This window comes from Dromiciops gliroides, chromosome 2 (assembly GCF_019393635.1).
Source record: "Dromiciops gliroides isolate mDroGli1 chromosome 2, mDroGli1.pri, whole genome shotgun sequence".
Lineage (NCBI taxonomy): Eukaryota > Metazoa > Chordata > Mammalia > Microbiotheria > Microbiotheriidae > Dromiciops > Dromiciops gliroides.
Window position 1 is genome coordinate 536,156,404 of NC_057862.1, and position 14,500 is coordinate 536,170,903.

General features: G+C 40.5%; 1 protein-coding gene across 2 annotated transcripts in view; it reads left to right on the top strand.

Moving 5' to 3' along the window:
* Nucleotides 1-772: 772 nt before the first annotated feature.
* Nucleotides 773-14,500, top strand: part of FNTA (farnesyltransferase, CAAX box, alpha) — a 43,188-nt gene continuing 29,460 nt past the window's right edge. The window contains exons 1-5 of one of the 2 annotated variants that reach the window (XR_006354839.1): nt 773-1,147; nt 4,712-4,797; nt 5,801-5,915; nt 7,456-7,560; nt 14,120-14,246. Coding sequence is in view for 1 of the 2 variants with exons in the window: in XM_043984767.1 (XP_043840702.1) it covers nt 831-1,147; nt 4,712-4,797; nt 5,801-5,915; nt 7,456-7,560; nt 14,120-14,246 (750 nt within the window). In the remaining variant the exon portion in view is untranslated. The remainder of the gene's footprint in view (nt 1,148-4,711; nt 4,798-5,800; nt 5,916-7,455; nt 7,561-14,119; nt 14,247-14,500) is intronic. The other variant, XM_043984767.1, reaches the window with a different exon arrangement.

Below are 14,500 nucleotides of genomic sequence, written 5' to 3' on the forward strand. Positions count from 1 at the left end.
CTTTAGATTTAGGACAGCTCAGTAGAGCCCTGGGCTTGGAACCAGGAAGACTCATTTTCTTGAGTTCAAATCCAGCCTCAGACACTTACTAGCTGTGTGACCATGGGCAAGTCACTTAACCCTGTTTCCTCATCCTTGCCTTAGTTTCCTCATCTGTAAAATGCGGTGAAGTAGGAAATGGCAAACCACTCCAGGATCTTTGCCAAGAAAACCCCAAAATGGGATCATGAAGAGTTGGATACAACTGAAAGAACTGAACTCTCTAGGTTTATGCTAGAATGTTAAGTAAATTGTTTCTGGCAGATTTGTGCCTAAAATGAATATATATACATACACACATATACATATATATAAATGAATTACTAGTTCTATTAATTTTTTTTTGTACAAAAGTAGTTTTGGGGGGAGGGGGAATCAGAGAAGGCCTCCTGGAGGTCTTTGGGGCACGTTTGGAATGAAAAGATGGATTCTCATGGATGGACGTGAAGCGAGAAGGCCCAAAAGAGGGAGTCAGAGTGCCCCTGATGTGGGCGGTGGGCTGGGAAGGGACCCCCGTGGGGTACATTAAGGTCCAGAGAAGGGAAGGCTGGGAACGAGGGAGAGTCACAGGCAGTTGGCCCCGGGCGCGGTGACAGGGCAGGTAGGAGAAGGACATTCCCGCATCAAGGTCGAGAAACTCAAACGACTCCCACGCTTGCGCACTGGCAGCTGCTTCCCTTTCGCGCCTTCCTTCCGCCCCCGCCCCTTCCCTCTCCCCCTCTTCCTTCGTCTTTCCCCCGAGGGAGTAAACATTTGGCCCGACACTCGGGGCTCCGCTCGCCCGCGTCTCTATGGTTGGCGAGGCGACCGGAAGGGGAAGAAGGGAAGGAGGCGGAGAGAGTGGGGAGCCCGGCTGCTGCCGCCGCCCGGACAGAGGCGAGATGGCGGCCGCCCAGGTGGCGGCGGAGGCCGACATGGTCGCGGAGGGCTCGGCGGCGGGGGAGCCGGAGCAGCCTAAACCGAAGACCAAGCTCGAGGCGGCGGCGGCGGCCGTGGCGGCCGCTGTCGCAAGTGCGGCTGAGGCGGAGGCCGAGGAAGTGGAAAGCGACTCCTCCCCGGAGGACTGCGGGCCGATGCGCCTCGACTCGCCCACCTACGTCCTGTACAGGTAGTGGCCCCGCGGCGGCGGGAGAAGCCCGCAGGAAGGCCGCCGGCTCTCCCCCCCCCCCCCCGGCGGCGCTTTGGGCTCGCTTCCCTCCGGAGCCCCCTCGGGGCCTCCCCTCTGCTCGGATACCGCGCATGGCTTCTCCGAAGCTTCCCCGCGCCTTGGGTCGGGTCCCGCTGCTGAATCCCATGGCCTAGTCCGGGGCCCGCTGCTTCCCTGCCCCGCAGCAGCCCCCAGCCCCAACCACGTTTTCTGCCCGCCGTGCCGCGGCTCCCCATCCCTCAGCCTTAGCCACGACACGGGCCACGGTTCCGCAGCCCCACAGCCTCAGCCACGCCGCCTGCCCCCGATGCTGCAGCCTCCCCTGCCGCAACCCCAGCCGCGCTGACCCCACCCCCACCCCCGCGGCTCCCAACAGGGCTGCCTGTGGCCCCTTTCCCCCAACCACCCTGCTTTCTTCCTCCCCTCCCGCAGCCTCTCCAACCACGCGGCCTCTGGGCCCCTGTCCCAACCGTACTGCCTGCCCGTTATCCCCCATCCCGTCTCGCAGACCTCAGCCACGCTGCCTGTAGCTCCTTGTCCCCCTGCCCCGAAGCTCCCAACCACCGTGCCCGCTCCGGGCCCCGCAGACTCGGTTTGCCTGGGCTGCTTGCTGCTTAGTTACTGCGCTGTCAGGCCGCTGCAGCCCAGCCCCTGCAGCATGCTCTTAACACTCCTCACTAGAGTTTTTGGAGAGTTAAGGGTCTCTCCTGTTGACTCTTAACTTGCACCCATGCCATCCCAGGCGCTGATGCCGGTTTCGGATTGTGGAATTTGAGTTGTAAGCCACCTCCGAGCCTATCTGGCCTTGTTCTCTGATTTTACAGAATAGGAAACTGACTCTGAGAGAGTAAGGGCTTTTTCCCCAAGTAATACAGGTATCAAGTGGCAGAAGTGGGATTCTAACTAGGATCCCAAGAATCCACTGATCTCCAACTCCGCCACTGCCAATACTAGATTTGTAATAAATGCATTTAAAATTTTAGGATCCATTGTCCTCCCCCACTCAGTAATGGTTAGTGCCATTATTGCTGTTGATATTTTTATTGGACTAATGTTTTCATCAGGGTAGGGAGCTTGTGGTGAGGAGCAATTTATCCTACCGATGCAGCAGTCAAACATGCAAGATGTGGCTGAGGTTGTGTTTGAATCCTGGGTCTTCCTGACTGAAAGGCCAGCTCTTCATTCTGTAAGCTACAAGGCCTTGTGCTGACAGTGTTAGTATTGTTCATGTTTTGTTTAGGAGAAACAGGCTCCAAGAGGTGAAATGAAGCAGGGTTCCGACTTAAGAGGCAGAGTGGGAATTCTAGAGTTTGGTGCCTTTTCATACCATGCTGGCTACTTTCTAGTTGAAAACAGCTCTGATCCTTCTGGTACGTTTAGGGGTCTAAGTGGTGGAGGGAAGCTGTGAATACCATTCATGTCTTCCGCTATTTTGGATAGACCTCCTTTTTCCATTTTCTTGGATACCCTTTCCTACCTGCCTTCAATCAATTTTTTAGATCATAGGATAAGGCCTACTAGTATAAAGGAAAGTTGTGTGTTGCCGGAGATGGGGTAGAGTAGAATTGCAAATTCCTTGAGGTCTGTAATAATATCATGTAATTGAGAATTCACTACCTCCTGGGATGACATATTCCACTTATTAAAACCATTTGCTACCAAGTTAAGTTTTTCATTTTGTTGAGTTGACATCTTTCTGCCTTTTGACTTTCTTATTGATTGGACCCATTTCTGCACAGGGGGCCAAGCAACACAAGTTTAGATCCCCTACTTTAAAAGGGGGGGGGGCAGAGCACTGGGCCTGAAGTCAGACTCACTTCAAGAGTTCAAATACAGCCTCAGGCCCTTAACTAATTGTGTGACTCTTTGCAAGTCACTTCACCCTGGTTGTCTTAGTTTTCTCATCTGTAAAATGAGCTGGAGAACGAAATGTCAAATCACTCCCTTATCTTTGCCAAATAAGGTCACCACAGCTGAAATGACTGAACAGCAACAACACTTAAAAAAGTTTTTGTTGCCTTTTGTTTTAACACCACAGTCAATTCTTCCCCAAGTGAATGTTCCCTTGTACAAAGAAAAACAACTGCTTCCTTTTATATATATATATATAATGAGTCTTCAGTGGTTTGTCCTTAGTGACTGATTATTTATTACTCATTTCTTCACCCCCTATCAGAAATAAAGGGAAGATAGGTTGTGTAATTCAGTTTCACCTGGCAAAAAGAATTAGGATACATTGCCTCATCTCCTTTGGGTAATTGTTTTTAAGTGATCTGAAAAGTAGATTGGAGGCTGGTAGGAAAGAGATCTCTACAGTGTCCAAGAGCGTCGAAAAAGGAGGCCTATCCAGAATAGCAAGAGGATATATGAATGGTATTCACAATTCCCTCCACCACTTAGGCCCCTAAACAAAACAGAAGGATCAGAGTTGTTTTCAACTAGAATGTAGTTTGGTGTGGAGGAAAAGGCACCAAACTTGGGAGTCAGGAGAGGAGATAGGGAGTCACTGTTCTGCTCTGGCACTTTTGCATGCATGCTATGAATAATTAAAAATCACTGGAAATGTTATGAAATAGGCATAAATTAAATGTTTTTGCAGCTGCCATAGAACCCATAACCTTTGCCCCAGAAAGAATAAATACTGATTTTTCTGGAAGTATTTCCTTTCCATCTTTTTTTTGTTCTAGGCCCTAGGTCTCACATCTTATACTAACTTAAATGCTACTCATGTCTGTCTCCCCATTCAAATGAGGTAATATTTATAAAGCACTTAGCACAGTATCTGGCACATGGGAGGTGCTGAATGAATGCATATTCCCTTCCATTCCATTTCTGTCACCAGTCCTTTTACACAAGGGGCAGAATTTCAGGATTGACTGGGTGTTGGAAAGTTATACTGTCAACACTGTTGTGGATCAACATAAAGTTTGTGGTAACAGTTTAGTTCCATGGAAAGATAAATTTATTCTTATGGGATAGTTCCCCCAAAGATAGTAGTAACCTTCAGTGGTTACTAGTATACAATAAGCTGCGTGGTGTTGTGACTTTAAAATGTCAAATTCCTAGTAAGTTGTTATTCCAAAGAAGAAATGCTGACTCTGAAGTAGACCAGAATCTGAAGACAAGAGTCTTTTGAATTAGGGAAATCTGGTGACTTCTGATCTCAGACTGGTGAATTTAGATTCATTTCTAAATTAGAAGCTTTGTGTACTTGTTGCAAAGACTCACTGTTCTATTCAAAGACCTTTTTGTGTAAAAAATGTTTTTATTAATTTTGTGAGAGAAGATAATTATGAATCCTAACCTCAGTTGATAATACTGTAAAGGCTTAATATGAGTGGTAGCAAAATGACCAAGTTTTTTGTTCTGTGGGATTTTATAATACTTATATTACTATGTCTGTAAGAACCAATGTTTATGAGAATATAATATTTGTCGTTCTTTAAACTAATAAACACCATAGTCCTTTTTCTTTCTCTTATCTGTCTGTCTTCAAGCACTGAAAAGAAAAATGTATATTTACAGGGACAGACCAGAATGGGCTGATATAGAGCCGGTGCCCCAGAATGATGGGCCAAATCCAGTGGTCCAGATAATTTATAGTGAAAAATGTAAGTTTATTTTTGTCTAGTAATTAGTGCATAAGCAAGGAAAAGTTAGTGGGCAAGTTGCAGTTCCACAGTTTTTGTGGGCCAACATAGAAAGTCAGTTGTTTTAGAATAGCTACAAATAAGCAAATGCCATTAATTGCTTTGGGGTATATTTTGTGGTTACTATCGTTTGTAAATTTATCATGTGCAAGAAATGGGTTGTTTTACTGTGTTAAAAATGTTGGGTTGTCAAGCAGCATAATCATCTGTCTATAGTTCTTGTTATCATTCTTGTTTACTATATAGACTATACAATTAAATATGTGAATGATTCTGTCTTTTATTTGATCTGTTTTTCTTTTGTACTCTTTAGAATTTCATTCCTCCATTAGAATGTATGTTCACATACTTTTTTCTTTTTGGCGGGACTCTGGAGGGTTAAGTGACTTGTCCAGGGTCACACAGCTAGTGTCAAGTGTCTGAGGTCAGATTTGAACTCAGGTCCTTCTGAATCCAGGGCTGGTACTTTATCCACTGTGCCACCTAGCTGCCCTTCACATACTTTTAATTAAACATAGGCTAGTATCATTTGAGGTATATACAAATGAAAGTGAATTGAACCTACCATATTGATACTTAGATCATTTTTTAATAACTGTTCCTTTACTTTTTAAAGATTCAGAAGCCATTGACCTTTCTGATACTCTGAGCTAACTCTTATTTAACTATCCAAAGACAAATTTGAGCCCTGTATAAAATCTGAATCTGCTTATCTGTTGTAACCACAGTTGAAACTTGTTAACCACTAAAAAGAATATTGTTCGTATTTGTCAGGTTTTTATTTGTCCATGGAACAAATATGTGTGTAAGTATATAAATAAGAGCCATTATATAAACTTCAGAGTAGGGATTGTGTTTTATAGGATATAGTACAGGGTTTAGAGAAATAATATGGTTGTTAATAGTACTGACTTTAAATGAAAAGGATATTTGTAATACTTTTTATTAACTATTCTGTTTCCAGTTAGAGATGTTTACGATTATTTCCGGGCTGTCCTGCAACGCGATGAAAGAAGTGAACGAGCATTTAAATTAACAGGAGATGCTATTGAGCTAAATGCAGCTAATTATACGGTGTGGTAAGTAATCAATTACATTATTTTTAATTGTTTAAATGGCTTGTGCTCACAATATATGCCATAGTTAAGTTGTCTAATTCTTTAACCTACAATTTCTGTACTTGGACAAGCCACTTAACTTCTTTAGCCCTTAATTTCCTCATGTGTAAGATGAGACAGTAGAATTAAGGCTTATAAGGTCCCAGCTCTGAATTGCTGATTCTATATGTATTCTCATAATTCGAAAAAACCCTCATGTTGATTGTCATGTAGGCAGATTTGGTTTGGGGATCCTTTTATGCTTTCTTTTTGTTTGTTTTGGGGGTTTTTTAGGGGCAATAAAGGTAAAGTGACTTGCCCAGGGTCACACAGTAAGTGTCAAGTGTCTGAGGCCGGACTTGAACTCAGGTCCTTCTGAATCCAGGGCTGGTGCTTTATCCACTGTGCCACCTAGCTGCCCCCCTTTTAATGCTTTCAAGGAGCTTACATTCTACAGGAGAGATGTGTGTGGGTGTAAATGAGTATATACAAAAGAAGAGCAATTTAAATTGAGGGAGTAGAGCAGGGGGTCAGGAAAAGCTTCATGTAGAAGGTGGCAGTTGAACAGTTTTGAAGGAAACAAGAGATTGTAAGTTATAGAAGTGAAATGGGAGTTCATTCCAGACATGGGATAGTCATTTCAAAGGCATGGAGGTGGGAGGTGGAATATTGTGTGTGAAAACCTGCAAGAAAGCTATTTTGGCTGCAACTTGTAAAAAGATGGGAAGGAGAGGAATATGTAATGTGGTGCTGTATTTGCCAGAAACAGTTTGGTTTAACATTAATACCAAGCCTTTCTAGCTTAGAGAAAAAGTTCCCCCATACCCTTAGACACATCTCTCCACCCCAAGACAATTTGAGGTAACATGTATAGGAATCTTTTTTGGGGGGGCAATTGGGGTTAACTGACTTGCCCAGGGTCACTCAGCTAGTAAGTGTTAAGTGTCTGAGGCTGGATTTGAACTCAGGTCCTCCTGAATCCAGGGCCGGTGCTCTATCCACTGTGCCACCTAGCTGCCCCTCATGTATAGGAATCTTGAACAAGCAGAAAATGATAATATGTTGAGATGCAATTCTTCCTTGATCATTCCCTTCAAACTAAGCTTAATTGCTGGGGCAGCTAGGTGGTGCAGTGGATAAAGCACTGGGCTTGGATTCAGGAGGACCTGAATTCAAATCTAACTTGGACACTTGACATTTACTAGCTGTGTGACCCTTGGCAAGTCACTTTACCCTCATTGCCCCACCAAAAAAAAAAGGCCCTCCCTAACTATTTCCTTAAGAAAGGCTTTTTTGTTCTTGACCTAACCCATATGAGAGGACAAGTGTAGAAAGGGTTTTTTAAGCTAGAGCAATATTTGTTAACATTTCTAGAGAAACTAAAAAGGTTTTAATATTTTTCCACACTAGGAAGAAGATAAACAGTTATTAAAATAATTTTAATATTTAAAATTTTGCTTTATGTTGTTGATACAAAACATTTTGAGTAATGAAGTTTTTGATGATTGTTATTTTGGTGTAGGCATTTTCGGAGAGTTCTTTTAAAGTCTCTGAAAAAGAATCTAAGTGAGGAAATGAAATATATTACTGCAATAATTGAAGAACAGCCCAAAAACTACCAAGTCTGGTAAGATAGGCAAACCTTTCTTTTGCTTTTTTCTTTGTATTGTAAAATTATTTTTCAGTGCTAAAGAGCTTCTTTTAAGAGGTGGCCAACTTGAAATCAGAATGCTTAAATTCAAATTCTAGAACTGATACTTATTATCTCTCTTAGTTTGGTCTTTTGTAAAATGAAAATATTACTCAGACTACACATACCTCATAGTTTGTTATGAAGGAAGTGCTTTATGAACTGTAAAATGTTTTATGAACCTGAACTATTTCTGTCATTTAATACTTGGAGTAGGAATTTTCTTACTACACACTTAACTCCCTTGGGTCACCTATGTAAGTAACTATGTACATACAAGGTATTTGCCATGTAATAGGAGGTAATCTCTGAGTGAAGGCGCTAGCAGCAAGGATACAAATGTGATGCTTATCCCGTATTCGTCCCACAAATCCTAAGTATTCATGGGTAATATTACAAAGGATAATAGTCCATCTGTTACCTTAGTTCTCATTACATGACTGGTTCCCACTACCTTTTCTAATTATACATTTCCTGGATGACATATTTTATGCCATTTCTTAAATGCAGTAATAATGATAGTAGCTGATATTATGTTGCACTTTAAAATTTATAAAACACTTTATATACATTATTTCATTTGATCTTCATTTTAGAGAGGTGAATCTGAGGCTTAGGGGTTTAAGTAACATTCCTGTAGTCCACATAATCTATTAAATGTTAGAGGGAGTATTTGCATATGAGTTCACTGTGATTCCTAATCCGGCATTATTTCTAGCTCACATCATTGCTGGTAATATACTCACTTATACTTATACCCTATTTATACCCACTTTAGAGTCTCCGTTGCTCCTCAGGTCATCTGTAGTTTTGGTTCTTTGGGAATTGTGGTGTTCCATGATTCACAGCTATGCAGTATTGCTTAAAAAATGCTGTTATTAAAAAACTGGTTTTTATTTATTTTTTTATATTAGGGAATCTCTTGGGATCATTGGAAGTCTTGGCCATTTTCCTCTTAAATTCTGGGCCCAACTTATTGTTCATCTAGTGTCCCTCTAAGATAAATATTGATTGATTAGCTCAGTGGGCTGCCCATCCATCTGCCTATCTTAGTCTGGGCAATAGCCATTATTTATCTACTTGTTTTTTCCTAAATGGATTGCTAAGACAATCTATATTGAGAGTTTATGAATTTTATTGAGGAGGTCCTTTAATATTCTGGAGTTTGATGCAATCAGTATAGTATTCTGCAGAAACAGCTACATCTGGAGAATCTCAGCAACTATGGGGAATCCCTCTTCCATTTGGATTCTATGCAAGCTATCTTCCATGACAGGTGAACATCTTTGGTGAGGAAGATACATTTCCCTGTATTATGCCTCCTTTGGTGTTGATAATGGATCAGCTGAACAAACTCTGCTTCTATCAAGGATTTTTGTATTTTAACTTTTGCATAGAAGACACATTGGAGAAGAGCTTTTAAGACTACATTTTATTGTACTGAGCAAAATGCTTTATTATAAAGTAGAAATGCAATGGGGGGCATATATCATAATGAATACAGAGGTAGTCTGGGAGTAAGGTAGACCTAGGTTCAAATCTTGCCTCTGACCCATACTAGCTATGTGACCCTGGGCAACAGATGTGGCCTCTCTGTATACTGGGTAACTAAGACTAGTGTAATGTTGAAAATAATTACTATAAACACAATTAATTTATCAGTATTATACCAGTAAAGGATTGATCATGTGTCTCCCTAACTTTTCATGGTCCCAGGCCCAATGCTAGAGAAGTCAGAGAGAAAGAGCTTCAGAATGCCAGTTAGCATGAGCAAGAGAAAAGCCCCAAAAGATGGCCTTTTCCAAGGGTTTTTATCTTTTTTTGATAGAGGCAGGTCATTATACATTAATCAAATCTAATTGGTTAGCATTATTTAAATCTAATCAGTTGATATGACTTGAAGGTGGGCCATATTATAATGAATTCTAGGAAAATAACAGAGAAAGGAATGGAGGACTCTTCTCTCCAGTTGGTCCGGCAAAATTATCCAGGTGTGGTTTAATCTCATTAGTAAGTCCTTGGGCTATCTAGACAAAAGAATTTTACCTTCATCCAAAGCTCCTTTTGTTCTTTTGGATTTGTCCCAGATGAGATTTGATGAAGTCTCTAGAAGAACTCAGACTTTCTGGAGTAGTAGGGAGAAGGGACTGATCTTTGGGTTCCCCAAGAAATCAATTATTAATAATATTTTTTCAAAAAGAAATAGAATAAATATTTTCTCAAACTAGATATTGAAGACCAGTCACCGATACGTATTCATAGAGGGGGTTTCATCACAGAGAGTTCCCTATATCAATGAAATCACTGGTTTGAACCTGACAAATTCCTTACATTTTCCTGAATAGATTGGATAATCTCCTTTGAATAGGTCCTGAATTTCATTCAGGAGGTCCTATTTATGGTCTGGGGCTGGATGTAGTCCTTACAAGCTGAGCTGCTCATTGAGTGACCAAAGTTGTGAACTGCTTTAGAAAACTGCAAGCCTTCCTGGTTCTTTTGTATTTTCAGCAAGGATTCTCTTGATGTGTGTGTATTCTTTTTTTGTTTGTTTGTTTTTGTTTGTTTTTGTTTTTTTAGTGAGGCAATTGGGGTTAAGTGACTTGCCCAAGGTCATACAGCTAGTAAGTGTTAAGTGTCTGAGGCCAGATTTGAACTCAGGTATTCCTGACTTCAGGGCCCGTGCTTTATCCACTGTGCCACCTAGCTGCCCCCTTTTTTTGGGGGGGGGGTGAGGCAATTGGGGTTAAGTGACTTGCCCAGGGTCACACAGCTAGTAAGTGTTAAGTGTCTGAGGCCGGATTTGAACTCAGGTACTCCTGAATCCAGGGCCAGTGCTCTATCCACTGCGCCATCTAACTGCCCCGATGTGTGTGTATTCTTATTATGGATTTATAAAAAGTAGGTTTAAGAGTTGGAATTTATTGATATCTCCTTGGACTTTTTTTTCTTCAGTCATTGAGGATCTTTCCCACTTTCAGATACTATGAAAATTAATCCTTCAATTCTTTCAAAACAATCACTTTCCAGGGGCTGCTAGGTGGCGCAGTGGATAAATCACTGGCCCTGGATTCAGGAGTTCCTGAGTTCAAATCCGGCCTCAGACACTTGACACTTACTGGCTATGTGACCCTGCGCAAGTCACTTAACCCCATTGCCCCACAAAAAACAAAACAAAACAATCACTTCCAGCACAAAATTTTTTTCCCTTGGGTGCCTTGGTCTGTCCAGGTGCTCTTCCTGACTTCGCTTAGAGTGCTCTTTACACTTCCTCTTGTAGCATATTAAGGAATATGTGGTAAATGCATTGTCAGGAAGGTAAAAATAAGGCGTCGTAGAAGCACTGGCAGGTTTGTTCCATTATCCACCTATTTGGTCTAATTTCCTCTGTAACTCCTCTTAGGATGATTCTGCTTAATTAGGTCTTACCCCGAATTTTCTAAAGATTTGTTTTGCTTATTATTGTATTGTACAGTATAGTGTAATTTGTGTTGTGTGTGTTTGTATGTTTCTGGTCTTTATTTTTGTGTACATGCATGTACCTAGTAAAATTATATAGTATGATCGGGGAATTATGTATTCTGTTGTACTACTTTTTGTTGTTGTTTTTGTGAGGCATTTGGATTTAAGTGATTTGCCCAGGGTCACACAGCTAGTAAATGTTAAGTGTCTGAGGCTGGATTTGAACTCAGGTCCTCCTAAATCCAGGGCTGGTGCTCAATCCACTGCGCCACCTAGCTGCCCCTGTTGTACTAATTTTTTGTAAATTTGTAAATTTTTTTATTTTTTGTGGGGCAATTGGGGTTAAGTGACTTGCCCAGGGTCACACAGCTAGTAAGTGTCAAGTGTTTGAGGCTGGATTTGAACTTAGGAACTCCTGAATCCAGGGCCAGTGCTCTATCCACTGTGCCACCTAGCTGCCCCTGTACTAATTTTTAAACATTTAATATATAAACCTGCCCTTACTAGTATCATTAATTGGTTCTGTGAAAACATAATTAATTTGCCTATTACATTATGGGAGTGGTTACATAGAAATATTATAACTATTTGATTGTGTAGCTGTTGCCAAGGGGTTTGGTTGCAGGTGTTGACATTATTACAAAAACAACTCTGGTCAATGCAGTCTTATGTGAAGGGTGCCTGTGTGGTAAAACATACTGAACAGTGTACATCGTTTATCTTTGATACAATCAATAGACAGTTTGGAATCTGACTTTTCTGAGGTCCATAGTCATGGCGTCATTTGACAGAGCAGGATTGTAGGTTGATAAATGGTGCTATTGTATAAAATGCTGAATAACCACCTTTACTTCATATGTACTTTTTATTGTATTTAAAAACATTTTTAACAGAAAACTTTTTGGTATTTTTGGCATAAATTTGACTGGCGATTTATCTTCAGTTGAGTGATATTACAGAATATGATAGAAAACTAAAGTTCTCCTGCCACTGCAACTAGTCATTTGTAAAAGAAGGGAATTAAATGCTATCTAGTGGCCTTTACAATGATGAGTCTGTTTACAGAGCAGCTTTTCTATTTTGTAATACTGAGTAGATAACAGAAGTCTAAAAATTGTTTTAAAAGATACTACCAAGTGGTATTGTATTACTGTTGAAAAAAGCACTGTCTGTGGTATCAAATCATCAGGTTCCAATTCCTACCTCTGAGATTTACTTCCTGTGTGACCTAGACTAAGTTTCTTTACCTCTCTAGGCCTCAGTTTTCTTCATTTCTAAAATTAGGGGATTATTTACCATAAAATTAGGGGATTGAATTTAGATGTCTCTGAAGGCCCTTCAGCTCCAGATCTATGATCCTGTGATCATTTAACTGGCAGATGAGTTCTGTTCAAGATTCCCTAATTCTTCCTGGACTTCGTGGCAGCAAATAGAAATTACAGTTTTAAAATCTGAGTTGTTCATATTTATTAAGCTAGGGAAGACTTGGAATTAAACATTGTTTGAGATTAGAAAGAACTTGAAATAATGTTTGACCAGCCTACAGCCAGACATATTTTCATGTTAACTGCTGTGTACTGGTCAGTTGGCTCAGAAAGTTGGAAATTTTTTTTTTTAATTTATCTTTGCAGGGCAGTGGGGGTTAAGTGACTTGCCCAGGGTCACACAGCTAGTAAGTGTCAAGTGTCTGAGGACAGATTTGAACCTCAGGTCCTCCTGAATCCAGGGCCAGTGATTTTACCCATTGTGCCACCTAGCTGCCCCCGGAATTGGTTTTTGATCAAGTTTTCAGAGGGAGAGAGAGTGAGTGAGCAAGTTTTCTGAAAGCACTATTAGGTTATAAATTCTGGAAAGGCAAACAGTACCTTTGCCAAATTCTTAAATGAATGATTCCTAACCAGACCAAAAGGCTTGTTGTATAGCTTTATTGAGAATAGTGATGACTAATGGGAAGTATTGGGATTCTTCTTCTTTTTTTTTAACTTTAAGAAATCTATCAATATAGTTGCAACTTCTCCACAACCCCTATGCCTTAATAGGCCATTTCAGGAGTTATTGTAGCAGAAAAAAAACAGTACTTAGTGTCCATCTTTGTTATATGGGGCTCCAAGAATGAATATTTTATTATTTTCATATAATGCCTCATCAAAGTCCATTACAATAAAATAATATTCTATCACATTTCATTTTTAAAATGACAAATATAAAGAATTCAGAGAAACATGAAGAGATTTTGTAAGAACCATTGTAAAGTGAGGTGAACAGAACCAGAAGCATGATATACACACACACAAAAAAAAAAAAAAAATGGCAGGGGAAAAAACCAAGCAAAATCCTGAGTAATTACAATGACCAATCTTGGTCTGGGACAATAGGTGATGAAATATACTTCTCATTTCAACAGTAGTGGAAGTTTACAGTCAGAAAATGTTAAATACTATTAGGTGAGGTTATTGTCGGTTGGTTTTGCTTAATTGGTTTTCTTTGTTACAAGGGAGAGATTGCTGGAGAAGGGGGCATTTGGGAAAGGGACTGTATCAAAAAAATAACTCAAACAGAAGATGTTAGTCAAACTCAGAAAAGGCTCTTTATGAACTTCCCACTACTTTATATGCCTTACTTTGTCCAGTTACTGTGAAACTCTTCAGAAGTAGTTTATGATGATCTCCCTGGCTGACGTATTGCCACAATTCTCTGCTAATTCATGTTCATTCGTAATTTGGAGGTCAAGATCAAAATTCCCCTAAGGCTTCTAACACTGATCTTTTCCTCATTTTTCTTACCTGATTCATATATGGTTTGTACTATGCCATCTGTAATTTGTAACTATCCTCAAGATGAATTTTCTTCTCCTTGGGTGGTGTCAGCCCCTTGAATTCAAGGGCTGTGATTTCTACTGAAGACAGTGGTATGTATGCAGCTGGTTTTTTAATTCTAGTATCAAACTTGGTGAATTGTGCCTCATAGTTATTTAAGACTTGATTATTGAATTCATTTAATATTAAACAACACTTGTCTCATTTATTTGGGGCTTCAGGCACCACAGGCGAGTGTTAGTGGAGTGGCTGAAGGATCCATCTCAGGAGCTTGATTTTATTGCTGATATTCTTAACCAGGATGCAAAGAACTACCATGCCTGGCAGCATCGACAGTGGGTCATTCAGGTACTGTCTTTTCTGTTGTTTGTTGTAATAACAATTTTAACTCACTTTATAGAGTTGCAAAGTGCTTTGCCTATATTATTATCTTAGTGTAGAATATAAAGTTTATTTAAAATTTGTTTTATGCTTCTGAAATAAAACACGCAGAACAATTTCCAAGTAGTTTGGGGTTTAGGTTTTCTAAAGTACTTATTTAAGTTTTTTAAAGAAAACCTTTAATATTGGTCGTATTGAGCTAATAAAATAACTGTAAAATT